Genomic DNA, 23,451 nt, shown 5'->3' with positions numbered 1-23,451 from the left:
TAGCAAGAGGATAGGATAGGCTAACTGAGCCCTCTCAATTCCTGGCAGACAGATGGGAAAGAAATTGAGGTAGTGACAGATCTTATTTTCCTGGGCTCCAAGATCACTGCAGATGGGGACTGCATCAAAGAAATTAAAAGATACTTGCTCCTGGGGAGGAAAGCTATGGAAAATCTAGACAGCATCCTAAAAAGCAGAGACATCACTCTGCCAACAAAAGTGCGTCTAGTCAAGGCTATGGTCTTCCCAATTGCAATGTATGGCTGTGAAAGTTGGACCATAAGGAAGGCCAAGGGTCAAAGAATTGAGGCTTTTGAACTCTGGTGCTGGAGAAGACTCTTGCGAGTCCCTTGGACTGCAAGGCGAACAAACTGGTCAGTCCTAGAGATCAGCCCTGACTGCTTCTTAGAAGGCCAGATCCTGAAGATGAAACTCAAATACTTTGGCCACCTCATGAGGTGGAAGGAAGGACTCATGAGAAGGAAGGACTCCCTGGAGAAGAGCCTAATGCTGGGAGCGATGGAGGGCAAAAAGAAGAAGGGAACGACAAAGAATGAGGTGGCTGGATGGAGTCACTGAAGCAGTTGGTGCGAGCTTAAATGGACTCCGGGGAATGGTAGAGGACAGGAAGGCCTGGAGGATCATTGTCCATGGGGCCGCGATGAGTTGGGTATGACTTCGCAACTAACAACAAGAACAAACTGAGCATAGGATCTAATTGCCTAATGCCTATGTTTTACTATGTAATTCTCCCCTTAAGAACACATTGCGGTGAACAGATAGTAAAATAACACAACAAGCAGTCTTTATTTCACAGAAAGCAGAAATAAATAGACGTAGACGAACATATAACAGGCACACTAGCAAGCTAACAGGTAGTGAAATAAAGCACAGAAAGGCGTCCAGGGATGCAGTCTTGATATTTACCAGTCTTGAAGAGGCGGAGACAGAGTCGAAACGACACAGCTGTGTGAATTCGGGATTCCAGAGTGGCAATTTGGCTTGCGGGGCAGGGATTCTTACACCCTGTGGGAGGGTTGTACGTACTTGAAACTGAACATGCACAAGGTGGGCTGCTGCCTCAGCGGAAAGTCTACCTACCTGGTTGTGTCCCCCTGGATTTTGCTTATCTCTGTCCCACAGTGGCTGCCATTCCCTCCCACACTTTCCGTGTGTCCTCCCAGGGCTTGCTGGTCAAACCTCCCTGCAGGACAGAAAGCAAACAAACAGGGAAGAGTGTGTTTCCCCCCGCTTCTTTAGGCCCTTTACTTTTCTCTAGGCTTGATCCTGCAAAACGGACACACACACACACACACACACAAAATGCTTTGCAAAGCATCCAATTCCATCAGTGGAATTCCCCCTTTACTCTCCTGGGCTCATCTCAGTGTTCTGGGCATTGCCCAGAGGCGAGTCATTGTGGGCCCTGTTCCCATCAGGCGGGACGTGGTCATCTTCATGGACACCATTAAAATCCCCACATGCCCCACACAGCTTCCCCTGGTACTCTAGTCCCACGCGGATGAACAAAGAGTGGCGGCCGTTGTACTGAATCTCCATATTGGCTGCTGTCTTGACCGTCAGCATGTTTTCGATCCTGGAGATGTTTCCCAGGGACCCCAGGGAGTGGGGCAGGCGCACTCTCTCCCGGTTCACCTGGAAAAGAGGAAATTGGGATGCATCAAGCCCCACCACCGACTCAAACCTGGGGGGAGTCGTGATACGCGACGATTTCTCAGTAGGGTGCATCAGTCTTCAGCCGGAGCCCCTTCTCTACAGAGCCCCAGGAAGAGATGAGCAGTCCTCCCAAATGGCTGAGCACTAATGGAGCACAGGAAAACACCCAGTACCCCTGCAGTAGCAGCACTGGCACTTGGTGGAGTGGTTAGGAGCGTGGACTTCTGATCTGGCGAGCCGGGTTTGATTCCCCGCTCCATCCCGACATGCAACCTGCGGGGCGACCTTGGGCTCTCCACAGCACTAAGAAAGCTGCTCTGACCCAGCTGTAATCTCAGGGCTCTCTCAGCCTCCTCAGGCATCTGTTGTGGGGAGAGGAAAGGGAAGGCGACTGTAAGCCGCTTTGAGACTCCTTCGGGTGCCTTGACTGAGAAGAAGAGTCGGTTCTTATATGCCACTTTTCTCTACCCAAAGGAGTCTCAAAGCAGCTTACAGTCGCCTTCCCTTTCCTCTCCCCACAACAGACACCCTGTGAGGGAGGGGAGGCTGAGAGAGCCCTGAGATTACTGAAGAAGAAGAGTTGGTTCTTATATACTGCTTTTATCTACCCAAAGGAGTCTCAAAGTGGCTTACAGTCGCCTTCCCTTTCCTCTCCCCACAACAGACACCCTGTGAGGGAGGGGAGGCTGAGAGAGCCCTGATATCACTGCTCGGTCAGAATAGCTTTCACAGTGCTGTGGTGAGCCCAAGGTCACTCAGCTGGCTGCATGTGGGGAAGCGCAGAATCAAACCCAGCTCGCCAGATTAGAAGTCCACGCTCCTAACCACTACACCAAGCTGGCTCTCTGGACCTTTCTTGGGTTTCCTCCCCCCATCTAGCTTCTCATGGCAGGGAGGGGGAACCGAAGCAGGTCCTCGGAGTGTACAGGTGGTTTCCTGTTCCCTGGCGGTCTCCTAACTGGGTAGTATCCAAACCCCAAACCTCCTTCACTTCTGCAGGGCTCCCATGGCACATGTCTACAATGAGTGCATGGAATGCAATCTTCTTCAGACACCTTTCTTGCCTTCCACTGAAACCTGTCTGACTTAATCCCACGCCACTCTAAGAGGTACATGCCCTGGGAACAGAATAGGTAAAGATTAGTTTAGATACTTCCTGAGGTAGTCAACTGTAGCACAGTGAAACGGCTGTTCGGTTGATTTCAGCCTTAATCAAGCCTTCATTGGGACTTCCAGCCATGTCTCCACTAGCATAGAGAAATCGGCCATTGGACGCTCCTATGAAGAAATTTCTATAGGGTAGCAGCAACATGGATCTAAGTGCTAAGGACGGTTTGATTAAAGTCAAGATTATTACCAGAAGCTATGAGACTGACTTTCCTTCTTTTTAAAAAAACTCTCATTATCTCTCATGAAATTATAGATTTATCAAAGCATTTTTTTGTGGAACAACCATTTCCCCTTTTAAGGACTCATTAAGCCAGGGGTAGTCAAACTGCGGCCCTCCAGATGTCCATGGATCACAATTCCCAGAAGCCCCTGCCAGCGAATGCTGGCAGGGGGCTCCTGGGAATTGTAGTCCATGGACATCTGGAGGGCCGCAGTTTGACTACCCCTGCATTAAGCTTTTCCAAGCATACTTTCTTCTTTTTTGGCTCAAACGGGCTTCCCATTGCTTCAGTCTTCTGACGGGGGCTGGGGAGCCCCTGGAATGACGTCTCCTCCCCAGACTATGGAGATGAGTCCCCCTGGAGAAAACCCATGTCATTGCACCCCACTCTCCAGGCGCCATTCCCAAATCCCAGCCCTACTCCTTATCCCCCGCCATCCTCTAGCGGGGCCCCGGCAACCCACGGCAGTGTGCCTGTTTCCATGGGCTAGCATACCTCCACTAGTTGACCGTTCCCAAGGACGATGTGTGAGCTCAGCGATCCGTTCTGCAGCCAGACTTCCACTTGGGCCACAAAAGACACTTGTGGGTTGCCACGGCTCCTGTTCTTGGTCACCACCCGGAAGAACTGAGGGGAGTCCTGGCAAGTCCTCGAGAGCTCGTAGGCACAAGGGCCCTGGAAATATGCCATGGCCCCGTCGAAGGTGAAGTAATGGGGGTCCCCGGTCACCACGCAGGTGGCCAGCTGGTTCTGACATCCCCATTTCCCGTCCTTGATGGCACACTTCTGGCCGGGACTACAGCTCTCTGGGATGCAGTGTAATTTGGAGGGGCCGTCACAGAGGCACCTCTTGCGGCAACCATCTAGCCATACCTGCTCTCCAATCTGCAGGGGGAAACAGAGATTAATGGATACACTAGGACGGTGCATGCCAATGAGGCATGCGCTTATGAGTTTCTTGGAGCCCAGTGATATCTTCTGCAGAACATCTCTTCCTACCCACTTGAAACTACATGATACAGTTATTGGCAAATTGGGTCCAGCTTCCCTGGACCAAAATCTTTTTCTTCTCATCCACACAGAGGCTGCAGGGAATCTTAATTTAAGAGCCAAGCTAATTCTGCTGATTTTCAAAATGACCACTTCCTACAGCTGCTGTATAGCTGTGGGGAAATCAAGTCTGGCTCAGAGAACACAGATTTGACTTGCAAAAAACTGTATTGTGTAGCTTGACCCTTAGTTTTAGGGTTATATGCACTTTGAAAGCCTTGAAGTCTTTGCTGACTTCTGAAGAAATGAAGCTCATAGCTAGGTTTCTGCAACCTGTTTGCGGCTGTGGGCATCTTTGGAATTCAGACAAAGGGTGATGGGCACAATCGCAAAAGAAAGAGGTGAAGCCAGTCACAGAATGGCTCTTGAAGGAGTTGAAGCCAATCACAAAATGGCTGCTAAAGAAGGCAAAGCCAGTCATAAAATGGCTACCTCATAAGGTGAAGCAAACCACAAAATATCAAGAATTGAGTTTATATATGACTCTAAGCGTAATTCTTCAAGATTTCCTACAGACATTCTATTTAACAGGATGCCTTTTAATCTGCACAGCCAATCAAAGCCCTGCTGAGAAGGACTTTGTGGGCACCACGTTGGGGATCACAGCTCTCAGCCCATGGCCAGGTTGGTCCACTGGATCTGGAACCAGCCCAAGTCACGGTTATTATTTGTTTGTTTTATTTTAAAACTTATATAAGTTGCAATGGGCCCTTTGGGGAGAAAAATGGGCAAGACCTATTCTAAGTAGGGCACTATCAAAACAAGGTTTGTGGGAGGGGCAGTGTAGCATGAGGATGGGGAAATGCTCATGAATTCAGTGTGGTACAAGGGTACTGTCTGTCGCTGTTAAAAGGTGTGTAGGCTGGGAGAAGGAGCTCGAGGTCATGCGATCCTTACCTTATAATGCAGCCCCTTGTGCCCACAGCCACACTCCTCCTCTGGGATGCAGCTGTCCCCACTGAGAAGGTAGCCTTTATTACAGAAACACCCTTCAGAGGCTGTGAGAAGGCAGTGGGGCTGGATCAGAGCCGGGAAGCAGAGGTCCTGACAGGGGGCCCCAGAAAGCTGGTAGTGGCTGTTGGCCTGACAGACCGAGGCTGTACACAAGAAAGAATGGAAATGAAAAACCTAGAGATAGAAATGCACATTCATTTTCAAATGAATTGTTTTTGGGGAGGGGGGACCTGTCCAAATCCTCATTAGTTATGGTTACCAAGACGAATCAGAACAACAAACATATTGATGCAATTTCTTCCACTCGTGCTGTTCATGTCCTTGTGTGTTATCGTGAATTGCCTATAAAGCTGGGATAAGCTTTCCTCCAATCAGCCTGTGTTCTGGCCAGGAAGATTGCTTTGAAGAGGCCTTCAAAGTATTATTCGGGTTGGACTGAAAGCCAAGAAGCTACAGCCGGAAATGTTTCCCCAGTGAAACCAATGCGAATGAAAACAATTACAATAATGAGGAATGCATTTGCAATAAAGAACAAAAGGGGTGGTTTGCTGGCACAGAAAAGGAAGCGCCTAAAATACTAAAAGGGAAACTGATATAAATAACAGTGAAGGCTGCTCAGAATCCAAAGGTTTCTGGAGATGAGCAAGGGCCTCTAAAACCTCTTCAAGATCCAAGCCAGGAACTAGTAAATAGATGACAGTGTGATAGTTAAAACTTTGAGGAACAAATCTGCCAACTTGTTTTCACCTGAACAAATTACTTTTGGAAGACAGTTGAGATCTGTAACAGAATTTGAACTCAGGAGACCAGCAATGCCAGGCCAATGCAACTATGCTCTTCTCAGGCTAAAGTTGACAACTGGAGGATAGGAAATTCCTGGAGATTTGGGAGTAGAGCCTGCGGAAGGGAGAGAGCTCAGTGGGATTTTAAAGCCTTAAGCCCACCCTCCAACGAAGCTGTTTTCTAGAAGGGACCTGTTCTCTGTATTTTTCAAATCAACTGTAATTCTGGGAGATCTCTAGGGCCCATTCTGCATGTGTAGGATAATGCACATTCAGTGTGCTTTTGCAGCTGGATGTTCCTGTGCAGAACAGGAAAATCTACTTCTAAAGTGCATTGAAAGTGCATTTACTAATGTGTGCGGAATGGGCCTAGGTCACACCTGTAGGTTGGGAACCTTTTCTAAAGTCATTTTAGTCAATGGGCTCAGAAGGGTACCATTCTGCTTAACAGTGGTTCTCAACCGTCCTAATACCGCAACCTTTAATACAGTTCCTCAAGTTGTGGTGACCCCCAACCATAAAATTATGCAAGGGTTCTTTCACAGAAATTAAACCGAAACTGACCAATGGCATGAAGATCCATGGTTCATGATTGTCTATAAATTGGTTATAAATTGTATATGAATTGGCGGGTGCCTTCAGGAGAAGTGGTAACAATGGCGGCAAACACTCCCCCCCCCCCGGCCAAGCTGCTCGCCTGCCGCGCCCCCTGTGAAAGGATCGTTCGACCCCAAAGGGGGTCCTAACCCCCAGGTTGAGAACCACTGGCTTAGGCTGACACTGTAGGTGAGGGGTCTTCAGTGTTTTGGAGAATATGGACACCTTTGCAATTCTCATGTAGCAGAGAGGGTGCAGCCACAAAATGGCTGCCGCAGGAGGCAGAGCCAGCCACAAAATGGTTGCCACATTTCACATTCATTTGTACTGTGAAGATTCTTATGTTGTGGTGGCAGCTGCTGCTGAAGCAACACCGAATCTCCAGTTTCCTTCCAGAAGCTTTACTGGACATGAGCCCCACCTGGCCCTGCTCACTTTCTAAGACACTTGGTGGGCTCCAGGGAAGGAGTTAGCCAGGGGCACCATATTGGAAAGCCCTGTTGTAAGATAAAGGTAAAGGTATCCCCTGTGCAAGCACCAAGTCATGTCTGACCCTTGGGGTGACGCCCTCTAGTGTTTTCATGGCAGACTCAATACAGGGTGGTTTGCCAGTGCCTTCCCCAGTCATTACCGTTTACCCCCCAGCAAGCAAGCTGGGTACTCATTTTACCGACCTCGGAAGGATGGAAGGCTGAGTCAACCTTGAGCCGGCTGCTGGGATCAAACTCCCAGCCTCACGGTCAGAGCTTCAGGCAGCATGTCGGATGCTTTACCACCCTGCGCCACAAGAGGCTCTTAAGAGTCTGCAGTTCACCCAGAAGCCCAAAGCATGTAGTGAGTTCCACTTACTGCAGGAAACGTTATTCCTCCAAGGAGAGATTGTAACATTTGCCCTTTGGCAGGCTGCTGTGTACGTCTGAACAGACTGGCACAAGATGCTGCCATGTCCTCCAGAGACATAGAGGTCCAACACACAATTTGTCCAATAAGGTTCTGGATCAACCTGGGAGTGGCAGGAGGCAAAAGGTCCATGGGGGTCCTGGAGGATCCAGCACATGGATTTTGACTGGATGAGATGTTCGCCCTCCACAAGCTTGGGATAAGAATAATTGGAGTCATCAATGCTGCCCGGGTCCGTTTCCAGCTTCCAGTCCGTAGCAAACACCAAAGCATCTTTGGTGGATGAACCGTTTCGCAGCACGAAATCGTCGTCAGCCACCCCGTTGAAGTTCCCGCACATCCCACACGTTTGGCTGTGGTATTTCGCAGAAAGGGTGACAAAGAGACTGTGGCTCATATCGTAGCTCACAGTTAGACCAAAGTCGGTCTGTATAACTATATAAAACCCATGCTTGTAAATGGTGATCCCAAGTGCTTGGAAGTTTGCTGGGAGATTCACAGCCACCCCATCGACCTGCATGAAAGGAAAGACCCAAATGTAGGTTGTTATTACTGGGACGGAACCTCGGAGGGCCACACTGCATATTATAGATGGGTCCAGGATATTGGAATATGCAAGATCTGTACTGTGCATGATTCAAAAGTATATGAAGAGTATCCTACAGGGGGCATCAGAGGGGATGTGTATTTGGCATGGTTAACTTAGGAAGTTCTTGATGTTTTTTTTCCAGTTCATCTCCTCCAGTGTCCTGCTTTAGGATGCTTTGGGCTGATTCTGTGTTGAGCAGGGGGTTGGACTAGATGACCTGTATGGCCCCTTCCAACTCTATGATTTTATGATTCTATGATTCTTAGCTCTTTGGAGACTTCCTGCTCCTTTGAGCACATCTTCTCCCTGCTTGCCTCCGCAACAGACAAAATGAACAAAGAAGAACAAAGGAAGATACTCCACCACATTGATTGATATATAGTCCGCCGCTCCCCAAATGGGCTCGCGGCAGTTTGCATCACAAAAACATCAGAGCACAATAAAACCCCCAATAAAATCTTCCCGGCATAACATTGCATCACTTAAGCAGCAGTGGTCACAAGCCGATCCCATCCCCCCTTGTTCAGCCTGGTGGGCAAGATGACTAATCTAATATGGTATTGTTATTGGAGGGGATCCTCGGACTACCGGGAGACGGCCCTGACCTCAACCATACGCCTGGCAGAAGAGCTCCGTCTTGCAGGCCCTGCAGGGGGATTATTGTATTGTCAATATTTAATTCTGTAACCCGCCATGAGCCGGCTTGCTGGGAGTGGTGGGGAATACATTTAAATAATAATAACAGTTAGACAGTTAGGGGCTTTTTGCACGCCTTCAAAATCGCACAATGGTTGCCAATTGGAAACGCTATTGATTTGCCATAACGCACGACGTCGTAGACAATCTGCCACACACCTGAAACCAATCTGCAAAAAGCGGTTCCTTGTAGCGCTTTCAGGGGAATCCCAAAAAGTGGATTCACCCTCCGGAAAGCGCTACACTCTTGCAACCAATCTGCAACACTAGCGAAAAAGACCTGTGCGTTAACATTGTTGCGGTTTCTTCAAAGTCCCTCCTCCTGAGCCTGTCCTCCAAACTTCCGGCGAAGCGATCGCCATTTTTTTTTCTCCGAGCGAGCGGGGATAAACGCACCAGCGAGCCTCTTTCTGTTTAGAGGCTTCCCTGGCTTCAGTCCTTCACCTTTAGTCACTAAGCACAAACCACAGAAAAGCCCGTTTGCTGATGTATTTTCCCATTAATTTTTACACATTCATTCAGCCGAAAATCGGGCCCGTGAGAGGGGGGGGATTTTTTTTTTTTCACCCGAGGCAGCGTGGCAACGATCATACGATCAAACGACAGCTCAAACACATTAGGCAGCTGGATGGGTCTCTCCGTTGCAACGAATCTACACAGATTCGTTACAATGGGTCTGTTTTTTTTTTTTTTTAAACCTTTCTTAAAGGGAAAGGGGCTGTTTGGGAGCATGCTAACGGCTGCCCATTGGCTGCTTGACAGCCAGGGGTGGGACGAGCTTGGCAATAGCGCTTCCTTTCTAGCGATTTCTGCCGAGACCGGAAGCTGTGGGAAACGCTACAAAACGCAACTGGATTCCACTACAAAGGCAGGTATGCATAATGACGAATTCCACTATTTTAAATGGCGATTTTTCATTCAGTGACCAATTTGCAACAAAGATCCCGGTGCGTAAAGCCCCTTAGTTCTCCTCTCTCTTCTTTTTCTATACAAAGTTTGTTTCTCTTTTCAGAATAAAACTATTTCATTCTTTTAAGCAGCTTGGTGCTTGGCTCATTTTGCCAATGCAGGATACCTTAACCAAGGCTAGAAACCGCCTGATATTGAATCAGATCCTTAGTTTATAAAGGTAAGTATTGCCTACTCAGGCAAAGGAATTTCACATCACCTACTACCTGGTTCTTTTACGTGGAGATGCCAGGGAATGAACTTGACAACTTCTGCATGCCAAGCAGAGCCTCTTCCACTGAGCCACAACCTCTCTCCCTGCTATGAGGGGGGTCATTCGTAACAGAGAAGTCGCAGGAGGCTAACCTCCCCTACAATTTGCTATTGCAAGCATGCGCATGCTCACAAATGCACAACATGATCCTTTTTTCTATATTTGACATGGCAAGCATACATTTTGGCTGTCGGGACAGGAAAAGCAGAGAAAGTAGCATTGATGTTGATCAATGAGAATGTGGAATGGAGCGTTCTAAACAGCTTTTACTTGATGCATAACTGGATACTTACCTTGGCAGGTGTGAAAAATACCAATGGACACACTAGACTGGAAAGGCTTTGGTCCTATCATAATGGCTTGCTGCATCTAGATGTTCTAGGTTATCCAAGCCAAGCCAGTGAGATTCAAGCCAGGTCTCTGTCTGACTGATTCACACATTATGAAGTCCTTGTGGCTGCCACAAAGACTTTGGATCAGGCATGGGCAGGGAGTTCTGTGCTGCTTGAGCATGCATGGGCCCAGCATGGATCAGAACGACAGTGGACAAGGAGAAGGCTTCATCCTCCCCTGCAGCATATCTTGACCTGAGATGGCCCCAATGGCTCCAGATAAATTTCCACAACATGGCAAATATTGGATCCTCTGGGTCAGTTCACAGTTGGGCAATGGTCCTGGAGACAGGGAGACTCCTCCTCTGGGAGCTGGAGAGGCGGCAGCCCAAAAAAGTTTGGGAACCACTAAACAGATGACAGGGTGGGACCAACTTTACCCAACTGAGAATATTCTGTTAATCCAGTCCCTATTGGATCCTCTTGCATGGTCTTTAATTAAGGTCTTTCACTCCTTGGAAAGACTGGGCACTGAACCAAGGACCCTCTGCATACTAATCAGATGCACAGAATCATAGAATTATAGTTGGAAAGTACCTCCTAGGTCATCTAGTCCAACGCCCTGCACTATGCAGGACACTCATAACCCTATCGCTCATCCACTGTAACCTGTCACCCCCTTGAGCCTTCACAGAATCAGCCTCTCCGTCAGATGGCTACCCAGCCTCTGTTTTAAAATCTCCAAAGATGGAGAACCCACCACCTGTGCTCTGCCTCTGAGTACAGCCTGTCCCTTACAGATCTATGAATCCAATATTACCTTGGCTGTCCCCGGGTGTCCTCTCTGCAGACATAGCTGAGTATCGTTCACCAGCACCAGCACCTCTGACGTTACCGATAAAGAACTGTTTGGCAGCTTCTCATGCTTCACCTCTACCCTAAAGGATGGTAAAGATCCTGACGTCTCACACAGTTCCACAAAGATGTATCTGGAGACACCCGGAGAATCATAACGTCGCCCATCAAACGTGGTGTAGTGGCCAAACCCAGAGGCCCGGCAGACGGCATCCGACAGTGTATGACACCCGTACAGCCCCTTCTGAATCCCACAATACTCTCCAGAGCCACACGAGGAGACGGTGACATCGACGGCCCTGGTGGATCCATTGCATCGGTACAATTTCTGGCAGTTTTCTCCTTCCCAGAAGAAGGTTTCTCCAGGAAAGTAGTAGCGGCCACCGTAGCTGCAACCACACTGCTCCCGAGGCACACAGCTGGCGCTGCTGAGCACAAATCCGGGTTCACACTGGCACCCTTCTAAACAGGCAGGCCGGCAATTCGGGGGCCCATCTGGTTGGGCACAGGAGGCAGGGCAGGAAGATCCACAGAGCACGTAACGGCTATTTGGTGGGCAGTTTAATTCTGAGGGGGAAAATGCAGAGCACAAATTTAAGAATGCAGCAGAAACAAATTGGAGATTCTGTTGGTAAAAGGAAAAAGGTATAAACATTTAGAAGGCATATGGAAAACTGAGGTGGGAATTGGTCAGAAAAACTTTTATTTCTGCTGTGTTGGTAAAGAGTAAATTTTAAAAGGGCTTATGTGTGTCTCTACAGGACCGCCTCTCCCAGTACGTCCCTCAGAGAGCTCTGTGCTCAGAATATACCAACGTGCTGGTGTTCCCTGGCCCCAGAGAAATTTGACTGGCCTCAACCAGTGCCAGGGCCTTCTCTGCCTTGGCTCTTGCCTGGTGGAATGACTTCCAAGTAGAGACTTGGGCCCTGACGGAACTTCCAAAGTTCTCAGGGCCTGGAAAATAGCACTTTTCCGCTGGCCTACGGTTGAGAACAGGGCTGATTCTGCACTTATCCTGGTTGCGGTTTTTCAAATGTCGAGGCTTATATCCACTCCTGGATATCGTGGGGGAAAGGTAGGATCACTGCAGATAAATCATGCATATTGCAGAGGGAAAATTTAAAGCTCTCCAAATCAAAATGGAAATCTAATTCAGTGTAGATGGGAGGGTGTTGATAAAAAGCCCTGTGCAGACTCGACCCAGGACGATGGAAGAACCACAGTGGGCCTCCCTCCACCTCCCGGTCTCATGTCCTTTCTTCTCTGAGCTCTCCACTGCCATTGGAGATCCTCCCACTACAGACCGGCCAATGGGAACAGAAATGGCAAAAGCAGAACTTTAAAACGTTTTATTGTGTTTTAATATGATTTTCCTGTACATGCAAGTTGTACACTGCTCTGGGCCTGCTTGGTGGGGTGGGGCGATCTAAAAGTTATAATGTATGTAATAAAATGCAAACAAAATGCAAATAGATTAGGGGCCCACTTACCACACCCAGTCATCTCCCTCCACGGCTGTATAGCGATGCCACGAAGCTGGCATTGCCAAGCGTAGCTCTGCAGGGCTTTGCACAGAGTTTCACGATGGCCCGATGCAGCACACACATCCCGCACGCAGTTCTCCACATGGCCCTGGGGATCTGCCGTGCTGTGGCACTCTTTAAAGGGCCCGCTCGTGTCACTAAGAAGTCCACAGTAGTCCGGTGTCCTGTACTGGGCTAGTTCTGTTTCGCTGCATGCGGGCGGGGGTCCAGGAGCCGCACTGTGAGGAAGGCAGGTAGCATCTTTCCAGCTGTCCCCAAAAGCCGCTGCCTCCTGAACCACCGAGCCATCAGGGGTCCGGAAGTCATCGCTCTGGTTCCCGTTAAAATTACCCCCCAGGCCACAGAGGAGACCAGAGTAGAACCCAGGGATGGAAAGGGACACGTGATAGGATGAGTCATAGGAGACGGAGAGGCCGAAATCGGTCCGGAGGGTGACAGAGGAGCCGCTGAAATAGGCAAAGACCTTCCCTGCGGCCAGGAGGATGGGCAGATTAACCAAGATGCCGTTCACCTGGAACAAAGGGAAGGTGCTGAGAACCTGCACGCACCTGTTTCCATTCCCCCTCTCCTTATTTATTCTACAGCCATTTCTTGCTTTTCTACTCTGAGTGACTCGTAGCAATAAAGCACCATTTTAAAAACTTTCGATCTAAAACAAGAACAATAAAACCTAGTTTAAAACACGACTGACATCCGTTGGGAAGTCCTATGAGGAGCATGTTCTCTCCTGTGGATTGGAAATGGCTTGGAAGACCTTTCTCAGGAGTGGAATCACACTGTGAGCATCGGTACAGAAGTGAAGTTCCCATTCCGCAGCCCCAAGTCTGTATTTATACAAAATGCAAAGAGCGCAGGAGGACACCTCTGCTAAATGGAGGCAGGGAGGACTCCTTGGAGACCCCTGGAGTCATGCAAAGCACATGTCTGGCAGGGTATGGTATGTATTCCTGCGTGCCCATAGGAACAGAACTCACCCTGAGTGACTGATTAAGAAGAGAAGTCAGGTTGAAATATGCATGGTTCAAAATACGTGCATGATTCAAAAGCATAAGAAGAAAAATTGACTGGGCCTTAATCACAACACCCCATCAGAGATGACCAGGGGTGTGTGCTGGAATTAATCACTTGTCGAAACTGCTGCTATCTAGAGTTTAAATGTTTCCGTATTCTAGATGGAAACCATCATTTTAAGGAAAATAATTTTTAGGGCCTTTTCGCACAGGGATCTTTGTTGCAAATTGTTTGCGGAATGAAAAATCGCCATTTAAAATAGTGGAATTCGTCGTTATGCATACCTGCCTTTGTAGTGGAATCAGTTGCGTTTTTTAGCGTTTCCCACAGGCTTCCGGTCTCGGCAGAAATCGCTAGAAAGGAAGCGCTATTGCCAAGCTCGTCCCGCCCCTGGCCGTCAAGCAGCCAATGGGCAGCCGTTAGCATGCTCCCAAACAGCCCCTTTCCCTTTAAGAAAGGTTTAAAAAAAAAAAAAAACGACCCATAGCAACAAATCTAGATAGATTCGTTGCTACGGAGAGACCCATCCAGCTGCCTAATGTGAGCTGTCGTTTGATTGTATGATCGTTTGCACGCTGCCTCGAGTGATAAAAAAAAAATTCCCCCCCCCCCCTCTCACGGGCCCGATTTTCGGCTGAATTTATTTGTAAAAAATAAAGGGACTTTATTTCAGCAAACGGGCTTTTCAGTGGTTTGTGCTTAGTGACTAAAGGTGAAGGACTGAAGCCAGGGAAGCCTCTAAACAGAAAGAGGCTCGCCGGTGCGTTTATCCCCGCTCGCTCGGAGAAAAAAAAATGGCGATCGCTTCGCCGGAAGTTTGGAGGAAAGAGCCAGGGGGAGAGACTTTGAAGAACCAGCAACAATGGTAACGCACAGGTCTTTAGCGCTACTGTTGCAGATTGGTTGCAGGAGTGTATCGCTATCCGGAGGGTGAATCCACTTTTCTGGATTCCCCTGAAAGCGCCACAACGAAGCGCTTTTTGCTGATTGGTTTCAGGATTGTTGCAGATTGTCTACGACGTCGTGGGTTATGGCAAATTAGTAGCGTTTCCAAATAGCAACCATTGTGCTACTTTGAAGCCGTGCGAAATGGCCCTTAGTATTGATTTAATTTTGTACCTTGTTTTATTATTTATTTAATTTTGTACTTGTTTCCCCCCCTAATTATGATGATAATTGCCCATAACTGTCAAAATATGGGAGGACGGTAGATAAATTATATTATTATCGTTATTATTATTAATAATAATTAATAATAATAATTGTTGTTATTATTGATAATAATAACACATATCTCCTCCAATGCCCCTGTAGGATATTATCCCCCTCCTCCTCTTCTTCCAGGGGCATTGGAGGAGATATCTTTTTAGCATATTCAGATTGGAAACTTCCTGGTATTGTCAAATAATCTCCTCCTATGTCCTGATTGGCTCAGCTGGAGACTTCTAGCTCCTTTGATTACACTTCCTGCCTGCTTTCCCTTCCCCTGTTAGTCAATTAGGACTAGCTCTCTCTCCTCTTACTTTCAAAGTTTGTTCCACTTTTTAATACAACTGTTTTATATTTAAGCAGCTGATGCTTTACTCCCTTGCATATTTAGATTCTGCCAACAGATCAGACCAGTGGTCCATCTAATCCACCATCCCATTTCATACAGTGGTCGATCAGTTGCCCTGTAGGACCAGCAGATGAGGCACAGAGGTCAAAGTCTACCCCCTGAAGTTGCTTCCAGGCATTAGCAATATAGCATATGAACAGGGAGGTTCCCTTTAATTGCCAAAGCCAGAAGTCACTGATGGACCTCTCTTCCCCTCCTAACACCAGCATTCAGAGCACCTGAACTGGGAGGTCCCCTTTAGTCACCATGGCCAGTAGCCATTGAGGGGCTTCTTCGCCATGACACTGTCTCATCCCCATTCAGGGCTTCTGGTTTCTTTGCTGATCACCTTGGCAGTCTTCATGTCATCCAGTTTTATGAAGTGCTCCTACCTGTACTTTCTCCTCTTGTCCTCCTGGAACAGCGATACGTTCCCCATAGACATCCAGTTCTATCAGCCTGGTCCACGGTGCTCCAGTAGAGCTCTTGAGCCCACGGCTGGCATAGACCGCAAAAGCAGGAAGCTCTCCGGGAGGGCCGCAGTACTTACTCAGAAGGTACCTGCATGCTCCTGCATAGTCAAACATCACTCCATCGAATGTGATGTAGTGGAGGTAGCCTGATGCTGACATGTATTGCACAGGGTGGCAGCCCTGCACACCCTTCACAGTTCTGCACACCTCCAGAGCCCCACAACTGTAGTCCTGGCACTCCACGGTCCGGCCAGGCAGCACACAGGAGCATTTCTTCCTGCAGTTGTCTGACAGGAGGACTTGGTCTCCTGGCTGGTTAAAGTGCCCGTCCCGGAAGCACCTGCACCAGTCCCTGAGGATGCAGACGCCGTCGGTCAGGACATAGTTCTCTTGGCAGAAACATCCAGCCACACAGGGCTCGGCACATTCAGCGGGAACGGTCCAATTGGCGCAGGTGGAGACACAGGCTGTGCCACAGAAGTTGTAGTAAGAGTTGGCTGGGCAGCTGACATCTAGGGCCAAATAAAAGTGTCACCAGAAAGTCACGCGTGGTCATTCAACTAATGGCTTAAGGGCATTGTCCTACATGACATGGGTGGCCAAACTGTGGCTCTCTACACGTCCATGGATGTGGCAGGGGATCATGGTTATTGGTCAGCTTGGTATAGTGGTTAGAAGTGCGGACTTCTAATCTGGCAAGCCGGGTTTGATTCCCCGCTCCCCCACATGCAGCCAGCTGGGTGACCTTGAAGAAGAAGAAGAAGAGTTGGTTCTTATATGCCGCTTTCCCCTACCCGAAGGAGGCTCAAAGCAGCTTACAGTCGCCTTCCCATTCCTCTCCCCACAACAGACACCCTGTGGGGTGGGTGAGGCTGAGAGAGCACTGATATCACTGCTCGGTCAGAACAGCTTTATCAGTGCCGTGCCGAGCCCAAGGTCACCCAGCTGGTTGCATGTGGGGGAGCGCAGAATCAAACCTGGCATGCCAGATTACAAATCCGCACTCCTAACCACTACACCAAACTGGCTCTCCTTGGCACTGATCAAGCTGTTCTGACCAAGCAGTAATATCAGGGCTCTCTCAGCCTCACCTCCCTCACAGGGTGTCTGTTGTGGGGAGAAGAAAGAGCATTGCTGGCATTGAAAGAGCACAAGGCTGGAGAGGAGTTTATTTCCTGCTGTTCGTCTCCTGACTCTACAGCCAAAGCTAGCCAGAGGTGGGGGGAGGGAGGAATGGAGCACGTGGCTGCTTGTTTATTTTTCTTTTCCTGAGCGAGCAGGGGGTGGAGAACAAGGGGGGAAAGATAATCCAAAAGGCACATCTCAGCACACTGAAATGTGGGCTTGGGGGGGAGAACGGGGAGGGGGGAGAATCTGAATGGCAAATCTCGGTACATAGAAGAATGGGCTTGGAGCACAGTCACTTTAGAAAAGAGGGCAAAAATAAGTCTTATGAGGGAATGGCAACCAAGAACCGGTTAGTCTTTGAACTGATGTCCTGACCAATCAGTGACCGACTACTGTGATACGTCAGTGTCAGCACTGGAGGCATGGGGGAGGGGGAGGAAATTAATCTGGCAAAACGCAGACATCTACACTTAATACTGGGGCTTTCAGAGCGGTTTTCTCAGTTTGGTGCAGTGGTTAGGAGTGCGGACTTCTAATCTGGCATGCCAGGTTTGATTCTGCGCTCCCCCACATGCAACCAGCTGGGTGACCTTGGGCTCCCCACAGCACTGATAAAACTGTTCAGACTGGGCAGTGATATCAGCGCTTTCTCAGCCTCATCCACCCCACAGAGTGTCTATTGTGGGGAGAGGAATGGGAAGGCGACTGTAAGCTGCTTTGAGCCTCCTTCGGGTAGGGAAAAGCGGCATATAAGAACCAACTCTTCTTCTTCTTCTTCAAATGTAGTGAGCTATATTCACTCCTGGATATTGTGGGGGGAAAGGTAGTGTCACTGCAGATCAATCAAAGACATTGCATAGGGAAAATGTAAAGTGCTAAATATAAGAATGGAAATCAAATAACATGTAGATAACTTTTTTAAAATCCGGGGTCACCGGGGATAAGAAGCCCGGTGCAAATTCAGCCCTAGTCTGCTGGAGGATGCCCAGCTTCCAGACAGAACCTTTCTGGAAGCCCAGCATTAGGTATTCCCTCAACCCAGAATGTGATGATGAAAGAGACATTGCCTCCAAACACGGAGGGTTCTTTTAGCTTCCATGGCAAATAGCTGTTGATTTTATGTTGGTTTGCTGTTGTCACAGCTGAGTTAGTGTTCAGAGCTGGTTTGCCATTGCTTGCCTCTGTGCAGCAATGCTGGACTTTCTTGGCGGCCTCTCATCCAAATACTGACCAGGGCCAACACTCCTTAGCTTCCAAGATCTGACGAGATCAGCTTGGGCTCTCCTGGGCCCAATCTGCACACATTGGATAATATATTTTCAATGCATTTTAGAAGTAGATCACCCTGTTATGCACAGGAAAATCCAGTTACGAAAGCATATTGAAAATTCATTATCTAACGTGCAGAATGGGCCCAACTCAGGACCAGACAGCTGTACTTCATGAGCAGGGCCTGCCAAAGGGTTTTGCCCAGATACTCCCTGTGCTGCCAGCCAGCGTGCTAACTTGGGTAGGGACACTGGAGCCAGGCATGCAATGGGGCTGCCTACATTGGCACCCTAGGCAATCCGTCTTGTTCATGAATGCTGAACGCTCTTTTAACTCTAAGCCAGTGACTATGAATAAAAGGTGACAGTGAGCTTTTCAGGTCGATTTTGCATTGGACAAAGACCCAGCAGAAGACACATGTGTGGGTCAAGGAGTGAAGAAACATGCTCCCTGCTCACCACATCCAAGCTCTTGTCTCCAGTCTGGCAACTTCACCCCGAGCATCGTGCACAGCTCGTCATAGGCTTCAAGGGCCGCGCACAGCATGTGGTTGCCCAGGCCATAGCGGCAGAGGTCGTAAACACAGGACTCATAGTAGGGATCTGGCTTCTCATGCCAGTGGCACTCAGCGAAAGGCCCAGAACGGTTCCTGAGGATCTCACACATTTGCTCATATGCAGGCAGTTCTAGGCAAGGCGCAGACTTCCCTGGGTCATTTGCACACCTGAAAGCATGAACAAGAGTTAACTTGAAGATTGCCAGCTCTGAGTTGGGAAATGTCAGGAGATTTTGGGGGTGGAGCCAGAGGAGGGCGGGGCTTGGAGAGGAGTGGGACTTCAGTAGAGAAGAATGCCATTCCGCCCCACTTCCAAATCAGTCACTTTCTCCAGGGGAGCTGCTCTCTGATGCTGGAGACCAGTTGTGATCCCCGGAGATCTCCAGCCACACCTGGCAACACTAGTTAACTTGTACAACTGTACTTAAAAAGTAGGGTCCTGAACAATTCTTGCCTACTGTTCCCGTATTCCGTATACTTTTCAATCTGTTTCCCCCCCCTTCTCTTCTTCTACCATCCCTTAGAAATCAAGTCAGTGGTATAAATCTCATTGTATAGTCAGAGGAGCATGGCAGCAATGAGAAATTCACATGCCAAGGACGATTGACACAATGGCTGAGTGAGGGTTTGAACTTGGGTGTTCTAGGTCCGGATCCAAGCACTCATAGCTGCTCAGGTCTCCATTTCTCTGTCTGAGTGCTGGTTTGGAGAATGGATGCCCTGTCTCACTGCCTATATTGGCACTCAAGACAGCTTACAATGCTATGAGGAATAACGTTTCTCATCAGCACCCTCAGAGGCCTGGGAGAGCCACGGCTCTGAGGTAGGACATCAGCTAGGCTTGCTGAAGGTCCCCAGTTCAACCCCCAACTTCTCCGGTTAAAAAAAAAAAAGAACTAGGAAGTTAGACTTCTCACAGAGACCTTGGAGAGCAGCTGCCAGTCTGGGTAGACTATAAGGGCTCTGATGACCCATGGTCTCTCTTGGTATAAGCCAAATTCACGTATCAAATGCTTAGAGCCAGGATCTACAATATAGGGACCAGGCACCCACTGATACCTTAGCTACCCTCCCTAGGTATTTTCATAAAGTTGGTGGTGCCACTTCTGATTGGTTGTGCAGACTGGGAGCTGCCATCACAGTATTGGTTTTACTCTCTGTCTCTTCGCCAGTGTATTTTTTAAATTGCTCTCTTTTACCCTGCGCTTGGACTTCCTTCCTTCCTTCCTTCCTTCCTTCCTTCCTTCCACTGTTCTCTTCCACTGTTCTCTTCCACTTCTTTCTTTCTTTCTTTCTTTCTTTCTTTCTTTCTTTCTTTCTTTCTTTCTTTCTTTCTTTCTTTCTTTCTTTCTTTCTTTCTTTCTTTCTTTCTTTCTTTCTTTCTTTCTTTCTTTCTTTCTTTCTACTGCCGCTCCCGGCAACCTGGCTCGCGACAGTTCACATCATATAAAACAGGGGTAGTCAAACTGCGGCCCTCCAGATGCCCATGGACTACAATTCCCATGAGCCCCTGCCAGCATTCACTGGCAGGGGCTCATGGGAATTGTAATCCATGGGCATCTGGAGGGCCGCAGTTTGACTACCCCTGATATAAAACATTCCATAAATGTGCATATATATTACGACATTCCCAACATACAATAAAATCCCCATAAAATCATATCCCATATCCCCATAAAATCATAACAACCATTAAAACAGCAATACGGTTGGCATTTAAACCATTAACAATCAACAATCAGTGATTAAGATGGCGGTAGTAACCTTCCCAGGCATCGGTAGGGTCGTAGCACCACAGATGGAAAGAGGATAGAGGATAGTTGTCCTTCATCCAGGTCTGGTCTAAGACCGGGCCCAGGAACGAAGGGAGGGAGGTGACGTCTCCACCCAGCCTCAACCCAACACCTGGCAGAAGAGCTCCTTTTTGCAGGCCCTGCGGAACTTCAAAATCAAGCTCTGCCTCTCCTGGCAATCGATTTGTAGTTGACTCCACCTCCTCTAGAAGCAATTCTGTAGTTGACTCCACCTCCTCTAGAAGCAATTTTGTAGTTGGCTCCGCCTCCTGCTGCACCCATTTGTGGTTGTGCCCACAGGTTCAAAACCTGTGGGCACAACCACCAAAAATAGCTTAAAGTATGATTGAACTTTCTTCAAGTTCAAATCAACATACCCTGGGGGGCTGGTGTCTGAAATCCAAGAGTTTCCGAACTCTGAGTCGTCCTTGGCCCTGTTCCCATCAGGCAGAACTTTGTCATCATTTTTAATGTTGTTGAAGTTCCCACACATCCCGCGCAGCTTCCCCTGGTATTCTGGGCCGACACGGACAAACAAGGCATGGCGGCCGTTGTACTGGATCTCAAAATTATGATTCGTTCTCAGTATCACCATGTTCCTTTTTCGGGTGATGTTGGCTACTTCCTTTAGCTGGGCTGGTAAAGGCGTTGGTGTCCCATCAACCTGAACGGGAATGGAAATCTCAGTTGGACACAGAGATGTTGGGTGGCCAGCATTCATTCATTCATTCATTCATTCATTCATTCATTCATTCATTCATTCATTCATTCATTCATTCATTCATTCATTCATTCATTTGTCTTGGCAAACACTGGAGGATTTGGGGTTGGAGCTTGGGGAGGATGTGGCATCACTTCCAAGGTGGCTGTCAGAATTTCCCCTACTCTTTATGGTAAAGACCACAGAGAGGCAAGAAATTCCTAGAGCTTCACTATGGAAGTCACTGTGGCCACTTTTTTCTCCCACTTCTAAATTTACTGAGGGCTGGGGATTGGGGCTGAAAGCAGTGGCTTGCTCACTCTTTGCAGGCAAATGGCAACCCTAGCAGAAAGCAAAATACCTGGGTTGGTGTAGTGGTTAGGAGTGCAGACTTCTAACCTGGCGAGCCGGGTTTGATTCCCCACTCCTTCCCCACATGCAGCCAGCTGGGTGTCTTTGGGCTTGCCACAGCACTGAGAAAGCTGTTCTGACCAAGTAGTGATATCAGGGCTCTCTCAGCTTCACCTCCCTCACAGGGTGTCTGTTGTAGGGAGAGGAAGGGGAAGGAGATTGTAAGCTGCTTTGAGGCTCCTTCTGGTAGAGAAAAGTGGTATATAAGAACCAACTCTTCTTCTTCAGTAATATCAGGGCTCTCTCAGCCTCACCCACCTCACAGGGTGTCTATTGTGGGGAGAGGAAAGAGAAGGTGAATGTAAGCTGCTTTGAGACTCCTTTGAGTAGAGAAAACTGGCATATAAGAACCAACCCTTCGTATTCTTCTGTATCTGGAAACATGGTTCCACTTACAATTAATGTAGCAGGACAGAGAATTCTGCTCTATGAGAAATATCTTGACAATAGCCTTATTCTCTCTCATGTCCTTCCCCCAGTACTCTTTCAACTTCTGGTGTGCATGTCCCAAAACTGTACAAAAAATGCAGAACACAAACATTGCCTGTTTTTTTACTGCATGGCAACTGCACGCGCTTCCAATGTATGAAGTTGCCAGCATCCCCTGGTAGGCATGGATATAACATTTGTGAAGGGACATTGCTGGAGCAGGTTCTAAGTCTAGAACTGTAGCGTGTGTTCTCCAGACTAGGGTTCTGGAGTGGGAGGGAGTGTGGATTTGAGTCTGAAGCACAGAAGAAGCAAAACAGATGTGCAAGAGCAAAAGCCAAAGGCCTGGTGACTCCAGGAGCATCATTGCTACCACTTGCAAGGGCGGTAGTGGCAGGCCCCATTTCCCTTCTGTGTCTGCAGACTGTTCTGCAACCCCTGTTCACCCCCAAAGATAGCTCTCTAGACTACGACATCTTGAGCTAAGAAGGTCCTCGGGCAGTGGTTCTCAACCTTCCTAATGAACCCTTTAACACAGTTCTCCCTGTTGTGGTGACCCCCAACCATAAAATGATGCAAGGGTTCTTTCACAGAAATTAAACCGAAACTGACCCATGGTGTGAAGATCCATTGGTGATGATTGATTATAAATTGTTTTTTTCCTGGGGTTTCTCCATTCAGTCCTGCCTCTTGTCCCACCATGCCAATCTCGCTCTTTTCCGCTGCTCCAGACAGACGAACACTCTATCTTGATCTACCCCACGAGGCTGTTGTGTGGATAGTGCCCCCCTCAGCCAAGCTGCTTGCCCTGCCGCCACCCCTGTGAAAGAGTCGTTCGACCCCCAAAGGGGTCCCGACCTCCAGGTTGAGGACCTAGAGCATCCCACAGTTCCTTGACAAAGTGGCCGAATTCTGGCAGTGAAAAGTGCCATCAAGTCACAATTGACTTCTGGGTTTTCAAGAAATGGGATGTTCAGGGGTGTCCTGCCATTGCTTGGCTCTGTGTAGTGACTCTGGACCTCTTTGATGGCCTCTCATCGAAGTACTAACCAAGGCTTAGCTTCCAAGATCAGAGGAGACTGGACTAGCCTGTAGGGTTGCCAGCTCTGGTCTGGGAAATACCTGGAAACTTTGGAGGTAGATCTGGGAATGGGTGGGATTTGGGGCAGGGTGGGAGCTCAGTGATGTATAATACTCTGGAGGCCACCTTCCAAAGCAGCCCTTTTCTCCAAGGGAACTGATTTATTTAGTCTGGAGATTAGTTATAATTCCAGGGGATCCTCAGGCTGGAATCCCTACTAGCCTGGTCTTGGCCTGTTTGGTCCTATAGCCTTAAAATATACTACCCAATCCATTTATTGAGATATTTATACTTGAAGAAGGCATTTCCCTGATGGAGAGCCAAAGCAGCTTGCAACTTCCTTCTCCTTCCTTCTGTTTTGTCTTCAAGCCCCCCTCCCTGTTAGGTAGCCTAGGCTGGGATTGATTGGTCCAA

At 48.5% G+C, this 23,451-nt stretch overlaps 1 protein-coding gene across 1 annotated transcript in view; it reads right to left on the bottom strand.

Annotated features, from left to right (window-relative positions):
• Positions 1 to 783: 783 nt before the first annotated feature.
• Positions 784 to 23,451, bottom strand: part of LOC143838862 (IgGFc-binding protein-like) — a 45,841-nt gene continuing 23,173 nt past the window's right edge. The window contains exons 12-20 of the mRNA XM_077340774.1: positions 20,794 to 21,080; positions 18,526 to 18,791; positions 15,590 to 16,182; positions 12,536 to 13,100; positions 11,011 to 11,612; positions 7,301 to 7,865; positions 5,016 to 5,215; positions 3,564 to 3,953; positions 784 to 1,656 (exon numbers count right to left, since the gene is read on the bottom strand). Of these exons, the coding sequence (XP_077196889.1) occupies positions 1,366 to 1,656; positions 3,564 to 3,953; positions 5,016 to 5,215; positions 7,301 to 7,865; positions 11,011 to 11,612; positions 12,536 to 13,100; positions 15,590 to 16,182; positions 18,526 to 18,791; positions 20,794 to 21,080 (3,759 nt within the window). The 3' untranslated portion in view covers positions 784 to 1,365. The remainder of the gene's footprint in view (positions 1,657 to 3,563; positions 3,954 to 5,015; positions 5,216 to 7,300; positions 7,866 to 11,010; positions 11,613 to 12,535; positions 13,101 to 15,589; positions 16,183 to 18,525; positions 18,792 to 20,793; positions 21,081 to 23,451) is intronic.

This window comes from Paroedura picta, chromosome 5 (assembly GCF_049243985.1).
Source record: "Paroedura picta isolate Pp20150507F chromosome 5, Ppicta_v3.0, whole genome shotgun sequence".
NCBI classification, from domain to species: Eukaryota; Metazoa; Chordata; class Lepidosauria; order Squamata; family Gekkonidae; genus Paroedura; species Paroedura picta.
This window is presented reverse-complemented; position numbering and strand designations above follow the sequence as displayed.